The sequence below is a fragment of the Hipposideros armiger genome, unplaced genomic scaffold (assembly GCF_001890085.2).
Source record: "Hipposideros armiger isolate ML-2016 unplaced genomic scaffold, ASM189008v1 scaffold_643, whole genome shotgun sequence".
Classification (NCBI taxonomy): domain Eukaryota; kingdom Metazoa; phylum Chordata; class Mammalia; order Chiroptera; family Hipposideridae; genus Hipposideros; species Hipposideros armiger.
The window spans coordinates 522,597-543,197 of record NW_017731993.1 but is presented as its reverse complement, the minus strand read 5'-3'; the positions used below and the strand labels follow the sequence as shown (position 1 = coordinate 543,197).

Sequence of the window (20,601 nt, the reverse complement as noted above, 5' to 3'; positions counted from 1 at the left end):
TCTGCATAATCCAAACCCTTAAATTATTCCCGCATAAACCCAATACACAATTAGTCTCATATTTATTTATTGAAGATAAAGCATCAATGGCCCCAAAGAACATAAGATAGATTGTTCCACTATCAAACGTGTTATGAGCAGCCATTTAATAATCGCTGCATCCTCAGTGAAAGTACCTACTATTGACCCATGTATCATTCAATAGCAGTCGAGCTTACTGAAAAGAGTACTAGGTTAGGTACTGCCTAAACACCAAGCCCACTGGGACCAGGCAGGAAAGGTACATAAGTGAGAAGGTCAGGTAGGGAGTGTGGCAGATGGAAGGACCTGTGCCCAGAAGGAATGGGGCAGCAGCTACTCAGCTCCAGCCAATTGCTACCTGCAGAATTCAGGCTCTACATTGCTTGACCTTTCCATTTTCCAAAAGAAGCTGGAAATTCAGCAACTAATTCACATTATAGAAAACAACCCTGTGTGGGTCAAATATATCTCTGGGCTGAAGGCAACTATGAGCTGCTGGTTTGTGTCCTATTTGAGCCTTACTTTCTTGGAAGAGCTAGTCACTAAGCCTGGATTATTAGCTTCCTGAGCCAGGCAGCAGCCAAGGCTACAGGCAACTTAGAGAGAGGCACCAGTCACCACTGCTGGGCAGCATCAGGAGAGTAAGGTCTAATGGGCAGTGAATCCTGCAACTTTAAGACATTTGGCTTTCACCCAGAGGAATAGGGTGCTTGGCCAACAGGCATCCTCCACCCAAGAAGAAAATACTCTTCCTTCCTTGCCTGATTGAAATATACATGTTGCCTTCTCTCTTCCAAGATGATGATGGATTTAGGCTGAGACATCCATATGCCCTTACACTTTGTGGGCACTTGAAAAAGAGCTGACCAGAGTGAGAAATGCATTTGATTGAAAGCAAAACAGTCTGTAGGGGCTAAAACATTGAACTTGAGCGCATCAGCATCAAAAACTCAACAGCTGGACTAAGTAGCTCTCATGCAACAAGGTGCAAAAGAAGACAAATCAACACAGAATTTCCTCAGTGCTTCAGAGGAACCAAGCATTAGTACTGCATGAGTTTTCCACCTGGGGGTTGATATCCAGGAACTGAACATATGAATAATTTTGGAAAGTGTGAGCTTCTAGATGACTTCTAGAAATGTTCATACTTCTTATGTAAATATATTGGTTGCAAAGATTCAGGGATGTCAGATGAGTTATCTTTTAAAAGGTTAGCTCAATATTAAATTCAGGAAGAACTCTTACTGCTTGGCTGAACTGATAGGAAAAACACTTCAGTGAAAAGACAAACTGTTCCTATGGCTCCAAACCACAAAACAATTAGAAAAGAGGGATAATGGATGTTTTATTTAAATCCTCCAGTGAAAAGCCATCCAATAATGTCTCTGTAATGTTGAGTTTGAAGAGGTAAATAAAATAAACCTTATAAAATATTTGTGTGGCCTTGCTGCAATCTGACGCAATTGCAATGGACCTGGAGCTCAAGCAGACATTTCCAAGCAGAGCTGCGGCTTTCACTGGGTCCATAGCAAAACTGAATGTTATAAGCATGGAGCAATGTCCCATTCATCTTTGTATCTTTAGTGTTCAGGGTAGAGCTGGGTATATAGGAGGCACTTAACATTTGTTTGCACAGAGGGCTGAATAAATAAGGATTTACCGAGGATACAAGGCCACCGTGTTGGCATCAACAGAAGACCATTGGGCCACTCACAAGTGAGAGGTAGCAATGAAGGCAGGAGAAGAGCCCCTCAAACAACATATGTATATCTGCTCTCTAGCAGGGCAACTAAGGATTCAGGAATATCCAAGAAAAATAAACATTCCTCCTCATTCCCCTGCCTTCTGTTATAAATAGATAAGAGGAAAAATATTCTAAGCTGAGGAGGGCGGGGGGTGGTGGACACACTCACAGAGGATGGAAACATGGCAGATAAAAATGCCACCTGAAGAAAACTTCTGGACTTGGTTGATTTCTTAGAAATCTTTTTCCATGGTTACTAGGTCCTGTTTCCTCAGGAGGTGATTAAAGGATGTTTCACTGTTTCTTTAAACAAAACTATTAATTTAAAAATAGACAACTGAATGGAATTCCTAAAAATATGGCCAAATTGCGGAGGCTTGCCTGTTGCTCCCCACCCCGATATCCTTTTCTTTATTCACAGTTTTCTTCTTCTGTCACACATGTTGTTCTTCACTCCTCTCCACTGGCATTCCTCCCTCCTTCCCTGTCTTCACTGTTTAATATTCTCCCCATCTTTTCCCTAGCGCTCTGCACATCTCCATGGCAGCCATTACTGTCTGAAATCTCCTGATTTTGTCTGAGAGGCAAAACTTGTGAAGTGTTTTGGTTGACACAAACTGTACAAAAGCAAAGAGACATTTGCACATTTTGGGCTGCAAAATAATTCTGTACTTAATCATAGTATGGACTACTGAAGCCAAAAGCAAATGTCTTTGGTCTTTGGATGAACATAGTTATCAGAGCACTTCTAATGATATGTATTAATAAATGAACAACTTCAAGTTTTGGCTTATTTTAAGACTACAGTAAAACCTTGGGATTGTGAGTAACTTGGTTTGCGAGTGTTCCACAAGATGAGCAAACATTTCTAATACATTTTAACTTGGTAAACAAGCGATGTCTTGCAATACGAGTAGTTTGTTTCCAGAACGAATTATGCTCACAAACCAAGGTATTACTGTATTTGTAAACTTTAATTGTATAAAAAGTTTGAAGATAATTAGTGATATATGAAAAGACACTTTGAAAAATAATCATATTTGTAATTTGGGGGGATTCTGTTTTGAGGGATGGCAGTGTCTTATACCATATTTGGCTTGTTTTCAAAAGAGATTTTTATTTATACAGAAAAGGCATAAACTGGGGTTGTGGGAGAAAATTCTCAAATAGGAAAATCAGTTTCACTCTTGAGAATAGTACTGTAAGACTGGTTAGAATGTCCACAATTTAGCAGACCTTAAAGAGTATTTAGTCAGGATTACTGTTTTGCCCTCTATCATTAATAGAAAGCTTACATTTAAAGCTCTCTATTTAAAGCTCCTCTATTTTCAATGAGATATCATTTTGCTGATGACTCACTTCTGTCTAGTATTTTCCAGTCTGTGATTTTGAAAAAGATGTTTTGAAATATGCTTTTAATATATGAAAAAATATCATTTAAAATATTAATAATTGAGTTTTTGCATGAAAGGCAATAACACTGGCCTCACCGAAGTCTACTGACCAGCATTTGATAATTTATATTATATGGGTAAACTACACAAATGGAAATTCTTAATTTCAATAAGATCCCACTCCTTACATGAGTCCACGTCACATGTGGAAAAATCTAGACTCTTGTGAGTATTGTAGTGAGGCTTTGATCCTGATCTCTTCCCCACCTCAGACCCAGCCCTCTCAATCCCAAATCCCCTGAGGGAATTCTGAGGACCATTCCTGATGCTTTCACGGTAAGATAGGAATCCAGTCCTCAGATCATCTAAATGTGCATATTTATCCAAGGTTGACTATTTCTCCTATAGGCTATTAATGAGGAAGAAGGTAAAGACATATGAGAGGAGACATTTTTATTCCTCGTGCTTTCCCTTGATGTTATAGAAGTGTTTAAAACAAAAACACTGGGCTGGCCGAGTGGCGCGTTGGTTAAGAGCTGGCTTGGGACGCCAGACGGCCCCATTTCGGATCCCACATATGAGGGCCAGTGACACTGCCCTCCACAGCTAAGATGGTGAACTACAGCTCAATCTGGAGCTGGGATGCCGTGAGTCTCTGGCGACAGCGTAGGCTGCAGCCCCTGCTGCAGTGGGTTGCCATAAGCTACCATGTGTGGCCAGCAGCCAGTGTGAGTGACCAGCAGCTGGTGTGAGCTGCCAAGAGCCACTGTGAGCAGCCGTCCAGAGGCTGGTGACCAATCTGCCTCACCTGGGAAGAGCGCAATGATAATACCAACATGGGCCAGTGAAGCAACGTCCTCCACAACTAGACTGAAGAACAAAAGAACAGCAACTTGTCTGCTCCCCTTCCCTGATTCCCCAACACTGTTCTCCTCCCCCAATTCCCCAATAAAATCTTTAAAAAAAAAAAACAAAAACACATTCAGGAGTGTTGTATGATCGTTCAGGAAGAGAGGCACTATGAAACCACGTTTGCACTGCAGAGGCCAGAGGCCAAAACCAGACAAAAGCCTCGATTGGAAGGGCCCCATGACACCCAGGAAAGAAGAAGTAGGAAGATCCAGCCATTCACATCCAAGGCAAATGAGAAAGAGGGTGTTGTGATTGCGTCTGGTGGTCACCCAGGAACAGGTCCCAGCTTTTACCTTCCCGTTCATCACCTGACATTTCTGACTCTACACTGTACATCACATTACTAATCCATAAGCCTTCCTCAGTGAACATTCCCATCACGGAATTCACCATCGATAATGGCTCCTCTACCTCCAGCAGGTAGCGAGAGTCAAGGGCTTTCCTGTCACACAGCTATCTGGGGGTTTGAGTCAGGCCTGTGCTTCTGGCAGCTTTCTTGAATCTCAAAGATACAGAAACATCTCTGAACGTGGTATTTGGCCAGTTCCGTGCTATTAGCACAGTATTATCCTTGAGCAATGTTATGAGCTAAATCAACTATTGTAGACCAGTCTAGAGATCTAACCATCAAGTCTGTCACTGTCTCTACAGGAAAATTATTTGAGTTCCAAACCAAGTGACAAAGGGAATTTTGAAAAAGCGTTTTTAGAGTTAGGGACTGCCTGAATATTAACCAGGGCAAAATTTCTCTACTATATCAAGAAACCATATACAGTAATACCTTGGTTTGCGAGCATAATTTGTTCTGAAAACAAACTACTCGTATTGCAAGACATTGCTCGTTTACCACGTTAAAATGTATTACAGATGTTTGCTTGTCTAGCGGAACACTCGCAAGCCAAGGTTTTACTGTATAGTATTTGGGCCACACTGTTTAATAAAATATTCTAAAACATTATAGAAAATACAAAATATTTTTCTAAAAAGATAATATCTAGAATATTTACAGTGAGATAAGTTACAGCAAGTGAAGCTATCTGGGATTAAATAGGCTGCCCAAATCTGAGGTTGTTTCATTTGAGATGACCTCTGGACATGAAGGTAGAATCTAAGAAAACATTTAAAATTCTTTATAAAACAGTTTATGCAGCAACTGAAAAGAAATTTCAAAAGCACCCATTTATACCTGCTTTTTTCAATATGGGGCTTTGCTCCCAGTGATAAATTGAAGATTCGGGCCAAGAAAAATCACAGAAAGAAGATCCCGCTGCATTCAACATAAAGTCCCCAATCCAGCTCGATGCCCTGCTTTTGTATCCACTACCATTATGTTAGACTTAGAATCCTGGGCACATTTTGGTCTTAGTATTCATTTTAACAGTGGAGCAGAATGTATAATTCAGCCTGCTAAGAACTGGCTTTTAAGACACTACGGCAGAAAAGTAGCCAAATGGCTACGATTCAGTAAAAGGAATGGTAAGATCAATGTTATGTACAGGACATGAAGTATGTCTTTTAATCATCTTGCACATTTCTTGAATTGGTGAGGTGACACTGCCATCTAAGAAAATTTCCAACAAAATTAGTTTAGTTTTGTTTTCAGTTCTTTGTGCATTTGTGTATGTGTGTTGACGGGGGGGGGGCAATTAATTGATGAACAAAAGCACTCAATTGTGTGTAAAATCATGGTGCAAAGGAAAAAATGAGAGGGGGTCTTGGAGTGGAATTTCAGGAGGCTTGTCTGTGCCCCTCACCAAATTTGTGACCCTTCTGAGCTTGAGTTTCTCACTTTGCTTGTATCACATTGGCACCCCTGCAGTACAATGGGTAATTAAACGAGGTTACCATCTGTCCTCCCTAGTAACTCCCCAGGGAGCGCCAAAATATCCTGATATAATAGATGGCAAAATGGAAACCAAAGGAAGAAAATATATAAAGAAAGCGAGCTCCCACATTGTCTTTTATTTATTACTAACTATCCTCCCGTAAAGCTCAGCGGTGAGGCCTATTCTTTTAGCATCTCTACTTTTTGAGGTGATCTTTATTGTATGATAATGACTTTGATTGTAATTATTAGCATGTTGGTTTATAGTTTGTCCTCCTGACTATGTAAGACCCAGGAGAACAGGACTGTATTGTTCAATGCTATAGTCCCAGAATTTTTAATTTTACATGACACATAGTAGACTCTTAATAAACATTTGTTGAGAAAAGGCATGAAGACACATTGCCACCGAGTAAACAGTGGGCACTTTGTATGGCCTGGCATCTCAGAATCGACCCAGCTTCTCACTGACATGGTTGACGGACATGGTGCCCTCAGGTACCTGCTTTATGAAAACAGAACTCTTCACGGGAAACACAGCTACAATATAGAATTCTTAATGTGACAAGAATAACTTTATACTATTGATGTATAAAACAAAAACCTAAGTACAATTAGATGTCTATCTTTTCAATCCTAATCCCTTCATCTTTGGAGAAACATCTGTTCAGATCCTTTGCCCAATTAAAAAACTTGTGGTAATACAGGCATAGCATACAATTTGCCATTTTAACCAGTTTTAAGTGCACAGTTCATGAATGTGGCATTAAGTAAACTCACACTTTTGTTCTACCATCACCACCATCCGTCTCCAGAACTTTTCAGCCCTCCAAACTGAAACTCTGTACCCATTAAATACTAACTTCCTATTCCCCTTTCTTTCCAATCCTTAATTCCTCCTTCCTTCTTTCTCTTCCACCCTCTTTTCATCCTTCCTAGCCTTGGATTCAACATGGGATCCCTGGCACTTTCTGTTTGCACATCGAATCATCATTAAATGCCTTGGCTTACTTTCTAATTTAGTTCTATGGTTGGACTTACGACTTTACTTCAAATTAACCTTCCAGTCACTCCTTTCACAGTTGCCTCCTCCAGGCTGCCCAAAACATTCATTCTCAACTAGCGATGTTCAATTAACCTGAGATAGAGAGGAAGGTAAGGCTCTGTGGAGATAGTGGAAAAATAATAGTATCTCTATTTGTAAATTATTATTGCTTAAAAAATTAAAAAAGAAATGGAAGTCCTGGATGAGAGGACTCATCTTGGTAGACTCTTTTCAACCAGGGGTTCCTTGCCAGTTTACTACCCTGGGAGGGCGAGACGGTGCCCTGTCCATCTACTTTCTAGCTCTTGCTTCCTGGACTGGAATTTGAATTTCCTTGTTGGTTCTTATTGAACCAACAGTATTTTCAGAGCATTTCTGATATTGCACCTGGACTTTAAAAAGGTTTGCTTCTACTAGAACTTTCTTCTTAAATGGTTAAAACTTTTAAAATCAATAAATGAATCATGTAGTTAGAAGTTTTTAAGGGAACCATATAAAAAGGTTCATTCCAATTGTATGTTAACCATAAGCTTCAATCTAATTCAAATGTGGTAGAGACACAGGAGAAGGGGATTTGGAGCAGGCAAACCTGAGTTCTAAACTGTCTAGCCACTTCCTACTGCTTGAATTCTAAGGAAATTTTTCTTTAAGATTTGCTCTCCTCTGGAACATAGATGACACAGCACAGGGTTCTCCTGAGTATTACATGAAATAATGTATATAAAGTATCTGGTATATTAATAGTGGTTTTTGATGAATGTTGTTACCTTCTCTTAGTCAAAGGTTAGTAATCCTAAACAAAATTTGGTTTCAGCTTCTATTTAAATAGCCATTCAAATAATAATATATTATGCAGTTAGATATTATATGATCTGCATGGTATTCCATATAATGTTGGCAATAAATTTGATTTTGATGAGATTAAGATTTTAAAAAAATGTCAAACACTTCCTTTTCTGAATATGTATATCCTGACCTCTCACAGACAATAAATAAATGTAGACTGAATTTATTCATTCATGAAAGTCCTGTCATTCATATTAATCACTTTTAATCTAAAATCTTTTATCATAAAAGCATTATCAGCCATTAGTGTATGATGATCAGTGTCAAGCAGTAGAAAGTAACATCTCGTGAGAGGAAAGATCCCCCATTCTTAGCGTTATACCCAGTTAAAACCCAGTTTCTAGGTGTGTTACATGGGTAAGTGATTCAACATCTTTTATTCTTAGTATTCCTCAATTCTATAATGGGAATTAAACATTGTTCATAACTTAAAAGTTGTTGTGAGGATTAGATAATATATTTAACAAATGCCTGGTGATAGGAAGCACATAATACTACTGTTGATAATATTTCACCTCTTTTAATTTCCTAGGCTAAGCCACAAAACATTAATATTTTGACAAGGTACAGAATTCACTGATAATTCTTAGATCACTGTGCTTACAGCAAAGTACTGTTATATTTATGAACACTTCTGCATATCCAATCTTGTCTAATAAACATCTGTACTTCAATTTTCAGGTCTTCAACTCTTCTCACATGGGTCCCACATACAAAGCAGAAAGAATGAGGAAACTTATGTTATGAGCTTATGTTAAAAAAAAAAAGCAACTCTTAAACACCTTTTTCCAAGGCAAAGGAATAAAATGGGATTTTCTCCTCATTCTTTACACACTCCTTAGATTTCCCTATTTTAACTTCTTTTCCTTGTTCAAGGCCACCCCTCATGTTGCAGGGGTCAGAGAAGAGCAAAGAAAAGAAGATGAACCATAGACACTGACTCAAGCAATTCCTTTTCTCCTGAACCCTCATAACTAAAGTGGTTCTATGGCCCGTACAAATATTTCAGTATTAACAATGACAAATATTGAAAGAATGGCTAATGGAAGAGCTATGAAATTATTACTGGAAAAAAATATTTGGAGAAAAAGAACAAATCAAATTTAACATCCCTGGGTATCTTTTTGATTACTCAAAAACCTTTCTAAATTCTAAGGAGGAAGCAAAGCTTTTGATTGTTCCAGAAAAATGTATGTTCATGATGGATTGTGGGAAAGAGGACTCAGCATGGTATTAGGAGATGGGTTTTTAACCCTTACGGAACCGTGAGCTAATCACTTAACCATTCAAGGTCCTTCTTTTCACTGGAAAATGGAAGGCTAGGAACTTGGGGAAAGTTCGAAATCTGGTGTTGGCTCTTCATAGATGATCTTGGGCAAGTTTCTCAGCTTCTCGAAATTGCAGTTTCCTCATCTGTCTATTTGGGATAAGAATAGTCTCTTACAGGCCATGTTGGGTTTTAATGAGATAATTGATATAAAAGGCTTAGCACAATGCCTGGCACTTGGTAAGTGCTTAATAAAGGAGAGGTCTTGAGTTATCTTTGCGCTGTCTGCCAGCACACATACCGTCCTTTGGGGACCCTTAAAGGATCATGTAAAGCACTTTCTCAGGAAGGCAGTGTGGTGAAAGGACACGGCCTCGATAATTGGGTTCTAGTCCTGGTTCTCTTACTATTTATATGACTTTGGAAAGCCACCTTACTCACCTGGGCTCTTGTTCCAATTTGTAGTGGAACTTGCATCATCATTTTCCTGTTTTTATGTTATCGTAGAAGTATGGCATGATTATGGTACATTTGCTCTTATGACTTGCTGCTTTTCATAACTATGGTGAGTAGATGCAGGCCTTGGGTCAGACCTGTGAGGCCTGATATAACTGTGACTATGGGGAAATGGGTGACATTTTACAATGACCAGCTTAGGGATGTTGCTTCCAGAAACATATTGTGGTGAATAGTGAAGAGGGTCTGTACACAGGAAGCTCATCGACATAAACTATGAGATCTTTGAAAACTCCAGAGCAAGGAGAGTGATGATAAGAATAATATCATTTGATCACCTAAAGTAAAACAGACAGATCGAAAGCTCCAGCCTATTATACCTGTTGAAAGGTGATGGATTCTAAATGCTAGAATAGCTATAGTTTTTCATAAACTATAAGTTTTTCAAAATGTCAGAAAATACCAGTCAACAAATTTGTCCTTTACGGTACAAACAAAAGTGAAGATGTGTCAACAAGAACCATTCTTTTTATGTAAGTCATTGGGAGAGCTGTCTTGTAGAAAGTTGATATGGGGGGAGGGGGAGGGTGGAAATTCAGTGAAATCCACAGATACTATAAGCACTGGAGAACTACGGGGTGAGCAAAGGATCAGAATGCCTCCCTGAATTTTCCTGATTTTGATTATTCACTCTCCCCCATATTTTCTCTTTTATCTCTGTCCCAACTTCATCATTCATCAGGGAAGTAGTTTTTAACCTGCTCTTGGCCTATCTCAGGTCCTATCTACCCACTCACTTCCAGCAGATTTGTGTTGCCAAGTCTCTCATTTAACATTTCTGCCCTGCTCCCATCCTGCCATTCAAGGCCCTCAGTAACCTAACTGTTCCTCACCTACTCAACTGAATTTTCCAGTCTGGCCCGACCACATCTTCCCCTTCACTCTCCCACTCACTGCAGTGTGGCCTAGAGCAAGTCATTTAGCCCACGTGAGCCACAGTGTCCCCACTTCTTTAGATCTGACGTAGTAATAGCTGCTCTATCTGCCTCTGTCATGAGATAAAGTCTGAGACTGATTCCGAAACTCCTGTCTGAACCACACAGGCTAGTGGGAAAGAGTGTGAGATAAGGGGGAGCATTGACTTCAGGGTCCAATAGGCTTGATGCCAAATGCGGGCTCTACTACTGATTATAGCTGTGGCCAAATCTGAGGCTTGATTTTGTTACATGTACACGAGGGAGAACAGGACCCATGTGATCGGGTTAAATGTGAAAACACATGTAGAGCATAACGCTAGTACATTTATAATGCCAGTGCCCTTTTCCCCTTACCCCACCCCTAGCTTCACCCCTTAAAGCTTACGCTAGTCAGGAACAACCTTGTCTGTTCCTTATCTGTCTAATTCCTCCACATCCTTCAAGATCCGTCTCCCCACATTAGGGATTAGGCCCCACCATGGAGCTAACTTCCTGTGCAGTAACGTTTGACTATCTGTTTCACTTTGTGACATTGTCTGATTGTTTCACATCTCTCTGAGGAGGCTGTAAACTCTTAGGGATCTTTAACACCTCCCCAGCTGGTAGCATCTAGAATGCAGACAGGTGTGACCTTGGAAGCCATTGCTTCCAGAGATGTGGCTTAGAGGCAATGCTAGAAGGGGCTGAGAGGCCAGACCTAATGCCAAGTTGTCTTTGACACATGGTGGCATCATATCTGCTTAATTGGAGTGACAGTCAGGTTAGCTTGCTGTTCTTATTGGAAAACCGTCAAGATATCTCCATCCACCCACACAGAAAGACTGACAGCTTCCCCAAATACGCGGGTACCAGTGTGAGAAGGCAGGCAGCAGTGGCAGAATTTGGGGAGATAAATGCCTATGAATCAAAATTTTGCTCTGTCCAAACAACTTTTATTGAGAATGAGACCCCATTTGTCTTGCAGCTTTTGACAATGGATCTGAATTCCCGCATTGCAGGTAGTCTCTATGCCCTTACAACTCCAGAGCTGGAAATAAGCACACACATTGAGTGAAGTGTGTATTCATTCCGCTCAAATGAGACAACCTAAAATTAGAAAAAAAGTGAGCGTGATTTTATTACCGTCAACAAAAGTGAAAATACTATGGGGAATATAGCCTTTGAATCTTAAAAGCTTCCCCCAAATTCCATCAAAATGCAAAAGAGGATGAGATTTGAGGTATAATAAGTAGGACAACCCGCCAGGCAGGAAAGTCCCACATAAGAACTCTTGACATTTTCTCTTCTGCTGCACAGAATTGGAACTGATATTATGTCTTCAGCTGCTACAAAAGAATTCAAAAGCATTCTACCCAAGTTTCTCACCATGAGGTTTAAGTGATTCATGAAAAATGAAAATGTACTCGATTACAACACTTACATACCTTAGCTTTTCCCTAGAGAATCTGCAAATACATTTATTAATTAAACCTCAGTCGCCCTGCACAACAGCTGCTTCTGAGGTAGGAAAATAAAAGGCGTACTGTCCTCTTATTTTCCGCTTTCTTGAAGACGAAAGCTACCTGCCTCTAGAAGGCTCTTACAGAGCCAAGTCCACCGAAGGCAGAGCATATTTCCCACCTCTTCTCTAAAAAGTTTTGGCCACACTAGCAAGTCTGGATTCCCATGCCATAGCCGCACTGCACCATGGAATTCAGACTCAAACTGGCAAGCAGCTTTAACTAACAGCATTAACTGAATGCAAATACTGCAGTTTTTATAGGGTTTTTTTTTTTCTTTTTAACTTGAAGAGGTACAGCAGGCTCCTCTCTCTCTCTCTCCCTCCCCCTCTCCTTCCTTTTTTACCTCCCTCCCTACACACACATGCGCACACACTTACTCCTCTCTCTCCCCACAAAATATTTAAGTGGCAATTCTGCCTCATTTGAAGCAACCAGATCCATAACTGAAATGAAACCCCCTCTAGGTTAGAGTATCGGCAAAAAATTAAAGGTGGCTGAACAACAGCCCTGGTGGAATGCTGCGATAGATGTTTCAACCCGAGTCCCATTCACCAGGGCTGCCTTCTGACACTTGCTGTCTCAGCCTTTTTGGAGCACAGTGTACCTGGGGCCCAGATGCTTTCTGTATTCGGCTTCCAGGAACCAGCAAACCACGAGAAAGGAATCTTTCTGTTTGATTATCCATACATAGAGGCCAGCCCCTTCACTGTGTATTTCAGGACAGACATCTGACAAGAGTCTACTCCTCCCACACGGGGGCTTTGCAGAACCAAGAATTTTCTGAAGAGACACAGGCTCCAAATTGGTCAAGTGGTGAATGTGGGGGGGTAGGGGGGTGGGGGGGATATTTAATGCCTCCTACATTTGTCTGAAAATAGTCTTGACAGATGGCTTGGAATAATAGATGTTTTATACAACTCTTTGAGATGACAGTTTAAGGAAAACATGACCTTACCTTTCTAGGTTTCTTGGTTAGTATAGGCTAACTTACATACCCAGTAATCTGTATACAAATAGCTTTGGAGTTGTATACACATTTATCAGTGAGAAGTAAGTGAAATCTCACGATTTGCTTTTCTCTTCCCTTTCTAGTAATTTGCAGCAGGCCAGATAGAGCATAACATATGAATCTGGTTGCATGTAATTATTTTGTATTTCTGATAATATAGTGTTGAAATTGATCACATATAGTAAAATTATATCAGGCATGCCTGGAAAATGGGATTTTTCTGACTTATCAAATATTCCAAAAAATAGAGGGTTGTGTGTGTATGATATAGTATTAACGACTTTTCAATAAGCTCTTCATAAGGCCAACTTTCTGTTACATGGATTTTTTTTACAAAGATTCTGTTACAATCTTTGGGGGCGAGTTCACAAGATGTGACAATGAGGTTATAACTATAAAGATCAATCATAACTTTTGGAGCTGTGATTGTTGGTTAACATATTTCCAGAAATATAATTTGATTTTACCAGCTTTCAAGGTAGTGCTGCAGAGCTCCACAGAGAAATTCCTGGTATCCAATGGGTAAGACCTTCTCTTCCCAGCATCACTCATGACCCAGAATGAATTAGATGAATAATTGCCTTACTGTCCACATAGCTTTAACTGTGGAAACACAGGCAATCTGTATTTACTCCGAATCTGAAGGGACTCTTTCTTTTGAGCAAAGGCCTGGGAGGTCTTTGAGCATCTGTGGCTCTGAAGCCTCATCTGGGTCGGAAGTGGGAAGCCACGTGTTAGAGGTAGGCACACGGGAGGCAGCTGACTTCTGAGTCTACCCAACTGCTGTCCTTGAAGGGATTCAGTTCAGGTTCTCCAGGGGCAGCCTCCTGTGGTTAACCTTTCATGTCAGCCCAGATTTCTTTTTGTGCCATATGACATTTGTTTGGATAGATTTTGCTATAGTATGAAATAGTTTTTATGTTTCTCTTCGGCTAAAAGTAAATCTCCCTAAGTCATGGGCAAAGGCAAGACAAAGTAGGCCATGTGCCAGCTGCCACAGTCCCAGTTTAGGCTCCTGCTAAAAACTCTCAATGGTCTCAGCAGACTCTCCCACCTGGAACCCATCTGCTCACTCTTCCTAGAGGCCTACCCTGCTTAAAAACCCTTGAGTGGCCAACTAAGGGCCAAAGCCTTTAACCTGGCATTTAAGGTTGGAATCAAACCTGCGTTGTAGCTGCTCCTGCAAACTGAAGCTCTAACTGATCTATTGTTAGTTTTTGTCTGCTCACCTTGACACTTTCCCACCTTTGTCCATTTGTGCTTCTCATTCTTTCTAGCTAGTGATGATGCTTTAAGGGATGTGCAGATAAAGTCCTTGTGGAATTCAGAGGAGAGAAAAAGCACTTCTAGCTGCGGTGTTCAGGGAAAGACTTAGAATATAAATTGTATTTTAATTAGGCTTTAAAGGATGTTATTAGGTAAATTGAATAATCTTTGTATATACTCATAGATGAAGAAACTAAGACTTAAAATATATTTATTTGGAAATTATTTTCTCCCCTTTTGAAATATAATTTAGTTTTGAAATAAAAAATAATAGAGCAATGACAGCATAGAGTACTATAATAATTGAAGTTATAGGAATTCCAATCTACAACCTCTTTTATTAAATAAAATTTCTTATAAAAACACTAGATAATCCATATATTAAGCTGTTAACCTTTACCTCTGTTAATGTATACTCTGAGATTAAATTTGTTTCATTAAAGGCAATCTATAGATTTATACATTCTGACCATCTGTTAGTAGGCTTAAACTGGCTGATTTATATGGTATTCTTATTTTCAATTCTGATATCCCTTGTTACCAAGCTATTTGTGAGATTATTGGCAGGGGCTAGGAGTAAAGTCTAGCACAATGATTTAAACAAAAGAAGCCAGTGAACTTGGCTTCACTAAGAGGAATGACTAATTCTTTTTTAGGTAACACTACTTATAAGACTGTTGTATCTATACATATATATCCTCTTTCCATGACATATAATGCATAATATATGAGAAAGAAACCATTTAGAATAATATCTTGTACATAATAGTTTGTAAATAATAATAATAATAATAATAATAATAATAATAATAACAATGTTAGGTATAATTTGTTTATGAGAGCCCAAATACCTTAATTGAAACAGGAAATAGCTATTAGTAAATTTGTTCATTGTATTTTTGTTTACATATCTACTCCCAGAGCTAAACAACCAAAAAATTATTTTATATTTCCCCAAAGTATTTGGATTTTGTGTTCACATAATTTCAAACTACAAGTCTAAGTCAATTAAAACTTTCATTGCTGGCACTTTGACAAAACCCTGAGAAATAGAATTTATAATTTGTTGCTTGTTCATCTTGGCTCACCAGGGGGTAACATGTAAAGAAACACTGAGCTGGAAGATCTGTCATGGGATGTTTTGGTCTATCTTCTTTCTTCTATGAATGACTTGCATCTAATTACAAATACCTATGAGGTTTGAACTATTTGAACTGACAGTCTAAATTGATCAAATGAACTGAAAAACTGTCAAAACCCTATCACATTTTGCATTAAAGACAGGTCTCGCAATGAGGGAAAAGAAGGTAGGATGCTTATCATTCACTGAAATCTGAAATCAGCACCACTTTCCAGTCTGTTTGTGTTTATCTTTATAATGTCACACTTTGGGCCTAGCATAACATCTAAGGAACCATAGGTTTGTTGAATCTTAGAGCTAGAAGGGGTTTCAGAGGTGACCTAATTCTAGTCTTCTGTTCACAAATGAGGAAGCTGACTGAGATTCATTACATTTAAATGACACATAATTCACAAGGCTGTGATTCAATTTGAGTTTAGGAATTCCGGTCTGGCATTCCAACTCCAAGGATGAAATCTTAAGATGATGATGTCATTTCAGAGTCATCAACAATCTCTGAATTATGAATTCTTGGGCAGTAAGAGAATTTGCATGTTCTTTGGTTGCTGCCTGACTCTTTGAAACTTGCAGAAATTACATAAAGAATATCATATCTGAAAATTTATGTTTATTACTATTTCTTTGTCTCTGCTTTTCATGTGCAAGCAGACCTTCATCAAGAACTGCTAAAGGATTTCCCTTCTTCATCACTGAAGTGTAATCTGGCAACTATTACATTGACAAACCTCAGAACGCAGAATCGAGGATTCTTGAAGCTACTGTCAATTACTTTTAATTATATTTATTTGGATTTAATTGAAGTTAAACTTATTAGTTCCTTTACTAATCACACTGTACTGTAAAGTGATGTATTTCAGCTTCTCAATATTTCATACTTTCTACCTCTGCCTCCCTACACACATACATAAACCTACATACATTTGTGCAATTTCTCCAAGTTTTTTCTACCAAACAGAGCCAAAAAATTACTAGGGTGGAAAAATATTTATGATTCATGATCAAGTTTTTATCATATTAAAGGGATTTATCCTAAACTTCCAAAGCATTTCCATATCTTGACTTCCTTTCCACTCCTAGGAAAGATCTCTCTGTATTAGATATGCTTAACTTGCCATTAAAGTATTGGTAAAATTCCATTGTAATAAATACTACTCAATTATACTTGAAACTTGTTTTCTTATGAAGGGACTTTGTAACAAAAATTCTGTCAAAAATCACAAAAACATGGTTTGAGAAGGCAGCACTTACAAATAAAAGAAACAGATACCTAACTTTCCTATTAAGAATGAACAAGTGAAAAGAGGTGCTTTGAACCTAATTAATAGAAGGATGCAAACTGTCTCTCCCTTCTCCCATCCCATCATTAAAAAAAAAAGAAAAAAATTTCCAGATAAGAAACTTAGTTGCGGGGCCAGCCGAGTGGCTCAGTTGGTTAAGAGCTCACTCAAGAGTGTGAGCTCTGAGCAACAGCAGTTTGATGCCCTGCCGGAGCTGAGCTGCCGCTAAGCTGCCAATAGGTAGCAGGATGGCTCAGCTTAAAAAAAAAAAGAAACTTAGTTGCTGTTCTTCGTTGTATCTATTTTGATGCTGAGTTGGGTTTTCCTTAGAGGTAAGCTGGCATTTTTGAGGCGGTGAATAAAGAGATGAAGAATTGCCAATGGTTTATATTTGCCTCTGAGTGCCCACTTGGCCTCTCCTTCCTCCCTCACTCTTGCCTGCTTTATCACAATTTGGAGGGCACAGTAAGAGCTGTCATGGATTTTACTTTTATTCCTTTATTCAAGCGCATGAACACGTATCGTTTTAGCGATGAGACCTAAAGCACTGGGATCGCTTATTCACTTGAACATGAAAAGAAGTGTAAATCAGCCCTTACTACCTGCAGCATTCATTTTGGAATCTACTGTTTATGCCCTGATACAACTTCTTGCAATTTCTCTCATTATCTCGGACAGTCCCTTCAGCTTACTCCTAGATCTCTTTTCATCTTTTATCAGTACAGTCGATTTTACCTAAAACAAAACAATACAAACAAACAAAAAAACTAAGCTAAAAACAAAACTAAAATTGCTCTTCTATGAAGGGAGGGCATGCGCAATAAAGTGTTTTTCTAGGCGAGGGAAGAGTTATGCTCACTCATCCTCATGCGCATTTCCAAACCAGGAGCACGTTTGCAAGTTGGTTGGCTGGGGTTAGGGTTACAGTCAGCCTGTGACTACAAAGTGGGAAACAGCCAACTGGCCCTCACTGAGAAATAGTACATCCATGGTTTTATCGGCACATGCATTAAACCAACAGAGTTAAACGTCCCTAATCAGTTATATCCAGCCTTTGTGAACGCAGTGCCTATATGCTATTAAAAGTTAACATCTAGGTTTGGCTCTTAGGCCAGTATCTGAACAGATTGTAAAGTGGGAACCAAGTGAGTCTGGAAACACGTATGATCAAGGTGAAATGTTAACAAGAATCATTCAGACCTCAAATTTGATACTAAAGAAAAAGGGGAGACTTTTCTAAGAGGAGATTTTGTTTTCCTCCACAACAGATGACAGGGTCTGAATGAACTGAATCAAAATTAGCCAGGTTCGAAGCACCCATGGGCAAGCTTTTGTAATTTCTCTGTGGCAATTCACAAACCACTGGATACGTAATGCTGTACTAAAAGGAATTTAAGCCTGTCAGGTTAATTACACAATATTAGGTACGAAAACAAACAGTGCAACACAAAACATAGCTACATCATTATTTGCAGTAAATGTTAACTCTAAATAAGTGCAACCTGTCCATAAATGCTTGCTATAAACTAATTAAAAAAATAAAATTTGATGGATAAACATGAAAAAAAAATTCTCACCGAGAATTTTTTTTTTAAATATCAGCACTCATTTAGAGTTTGGGATTTGTGAAAGAAAGCTTTAAAAGGAGCAAACCTGATTGGCTGTGGCTGTTGCTGCGAAGGGGACACTTGTTGCAGGAGTTGTTGCTGCAGAGACAGTGGCTGACGTAGCGCTGTGCATCATGGGTACTTTCAGGAGGGGAACCATGGGAGCAATGAACAGGAGGGTGTAGCATTATGGTAATAGAAGTGGTATTTTGGCATGGTGAATATCAGAGCAGCAAGCCATCATGGGTTAAACCAGCAGATGGCATGCAATCACAATGCAAAGCAAGGAAGCATGGGAGAGAAATAAAAAAGGGAAAATAGCTTATTACAAGTACAATTAAAGGAAGTTTTAAAACATAATCAGTGATTCCCAGAAAGGCCAAAGCAGATTACTTTGGTTGATGTATTTACAAACATTTTACTTCTAACAATAGGTCATTCCCAATTCAGAGTCTACAGTGTCTATAATAATGGTTGCTTCTAAAAATATGAAATGTAATGTCCAGTTAAGTAAGAGTATATGATATTCATTTTTAATCATAATCTAAAACATCAAAGGCTCAAAATGTAGGCCTAATTTGAGATAGGATACTTTTTACAATTTATTGTGGTTAAATTGAATTTCGTTTGTCAATTTGGGATTGCTGGTTTGAACTGGAATTACTGGGGATTGTAGTTTATTTGGGTTAATAAACAGTGGAGCAAAAATCATAGCCTTGATGTCAGTTCTAACACAGTTATTGTGAAATAGCCAGGCAAATTTTGCCGATGTTTCTTTTTCTTTACTCTAAGTGGAACTAATTCATATGTCTTAAAGACAGACTTATATACCAAGGTATTTGGAATGTATGGGGATAACGATATACTATTAAAAGTTAACATCTAGGGAACGCTAAGGTATAAATAATCATCACAAATAAGTCAACATTTATCATTAAAAAGGATAATAAGAAAGGCAGGTCAGATATTTGTTTTCAAAATACATCCATTTATAATTAAAAAAAAATACTTCTGGGAAACTCTGATAATTCTAACACACAGCAAAGAGGAGATAAAGGCACACCACTATGAAACTTTAAAACACTGATGAAATTAGCCTGCCTCTCTGATCAAGTAAGCTTTTTTCCCTTATGCTAAGCCATATAGACTATAAATAGAACAAAATACATATCATTAAAAAGCAGACTCGTGCTTGTGGTTTTATGTTTTGTCGTGATTGTTCTAACACAGTGGTTGTTCTAGTCACATTAAAATGGTCACTTTCTTAAACATACAAGTACATTTTTAAAACCTATATAGTAACTCTAAAGCCAAATACACCTTCAGGTCTATCATTTCCTAATGCATTTCTACCATCTCTGAAATAAATTTCAAGCAAGTGAAGGTATTGTACATAATATAAAAGACAAATAAAAAAAGGTTGAAACCTACCAATACTGGTAGCGGGTGTCATGCACAAAACTGACCCTGCATGTCATGCAATGGTAGGTGGAAAAAGTGAATAAAGGGAAAGAAACAGGTTAGCGGTTTAGAGTTAACATTCAAAGTGAGATTGAAGCACAACCAGAAATAAGTAGGGTTAGGTAACAGTCTTTTAGAGTCATTCACATTTTCAATACTAACACAAATATATCTGATTAATTTTAAGCCAATAGTATTCAAAGCTCACTCAGGCTACTTTTTCACACTTTCTATTCATTTACATCAACATGTTTCTAATAAGAATGACTGTGATAGTCATTTTTTCTATCTAATAAGAAAGCAGTGATAATGCTGCAGTGTCCTTCCTTAAAGACCTCAAAGTACTTTACAGACATTATCAAGTTAATCCTCCAAGGTAGGAAGTAGATATTTTACAGATGAAAAATCTGAGGCATGGTAACTACTCCAAGGTCATGTGTATTTTGAGTCAAGGGTAAGGCTAGAAATAGAATTCTATTCCTAAATCCAGGTCAGGTTTTATCTTCACTGGATTACAACGACCTTATTGCATTAAAAGTTTGCTTGTTTGGTTGTAAAATGTTTCGTGTCAGTAACCAGATGATAATGAAAACAGTAATTAAGACTCTGGATCCTCCAAATCAAAGGCTTGCAGGTCAGGTGCATCTTAATTACTACTGAAAGCCCTACCATGTAGGGAGGCTGAAGCTACTGTGAAAGAATGACCTGGATGTGTGTGTGATCTAGTTTGTGCTACTGGACTCATTATGATAAAGGAGTGGTGCCTAGCAATAAGGTCTAAACACTGTAGAGGCAAAATAGTGCAGAACTAGGCCTGAGGAAGGACCAGGGCTAGGGGTTTTAGTCATGGC

The 20,601-nt window shown here is 38.7% G+C and overlaps 1 protein-coding gene across 9 annotated transcripts in view; it reads right to left on the bottom strand.

The window, feature by feature from the left end:
- Nucleotides 1-20,601, bottom strand: part of MBNL2 (muscleblind like splicing regulator 2) — a 154,321-nt gene that overhangs the window by 6,970 nt on the left and 126,750 nt on the right. For 3 of the 9 annotated variants that reach the window (XM_019625903.1, XM_019625898.1, XM_019625899.1), the window contains one exon: nt 19,721-19,756. The exons of 2 other annotated variants lie outside the window; for them this stretch is intronic. In XM_019625903.1, coding sequence (XP_019481448.1) covers nt 19,721-19,756 — 36 coding nt within the window. Of the gene's footprint in view, nt 1-18,335; nt 18,431-19,720; nt 19,757-20,601 lie in introns of all 9 variants that reach the window. 4 more of the 9 variants (XM_019625905.1, XM_019625901.1, XM_019625904.1 and 1 more) reach the window with 2 other exon arrangements.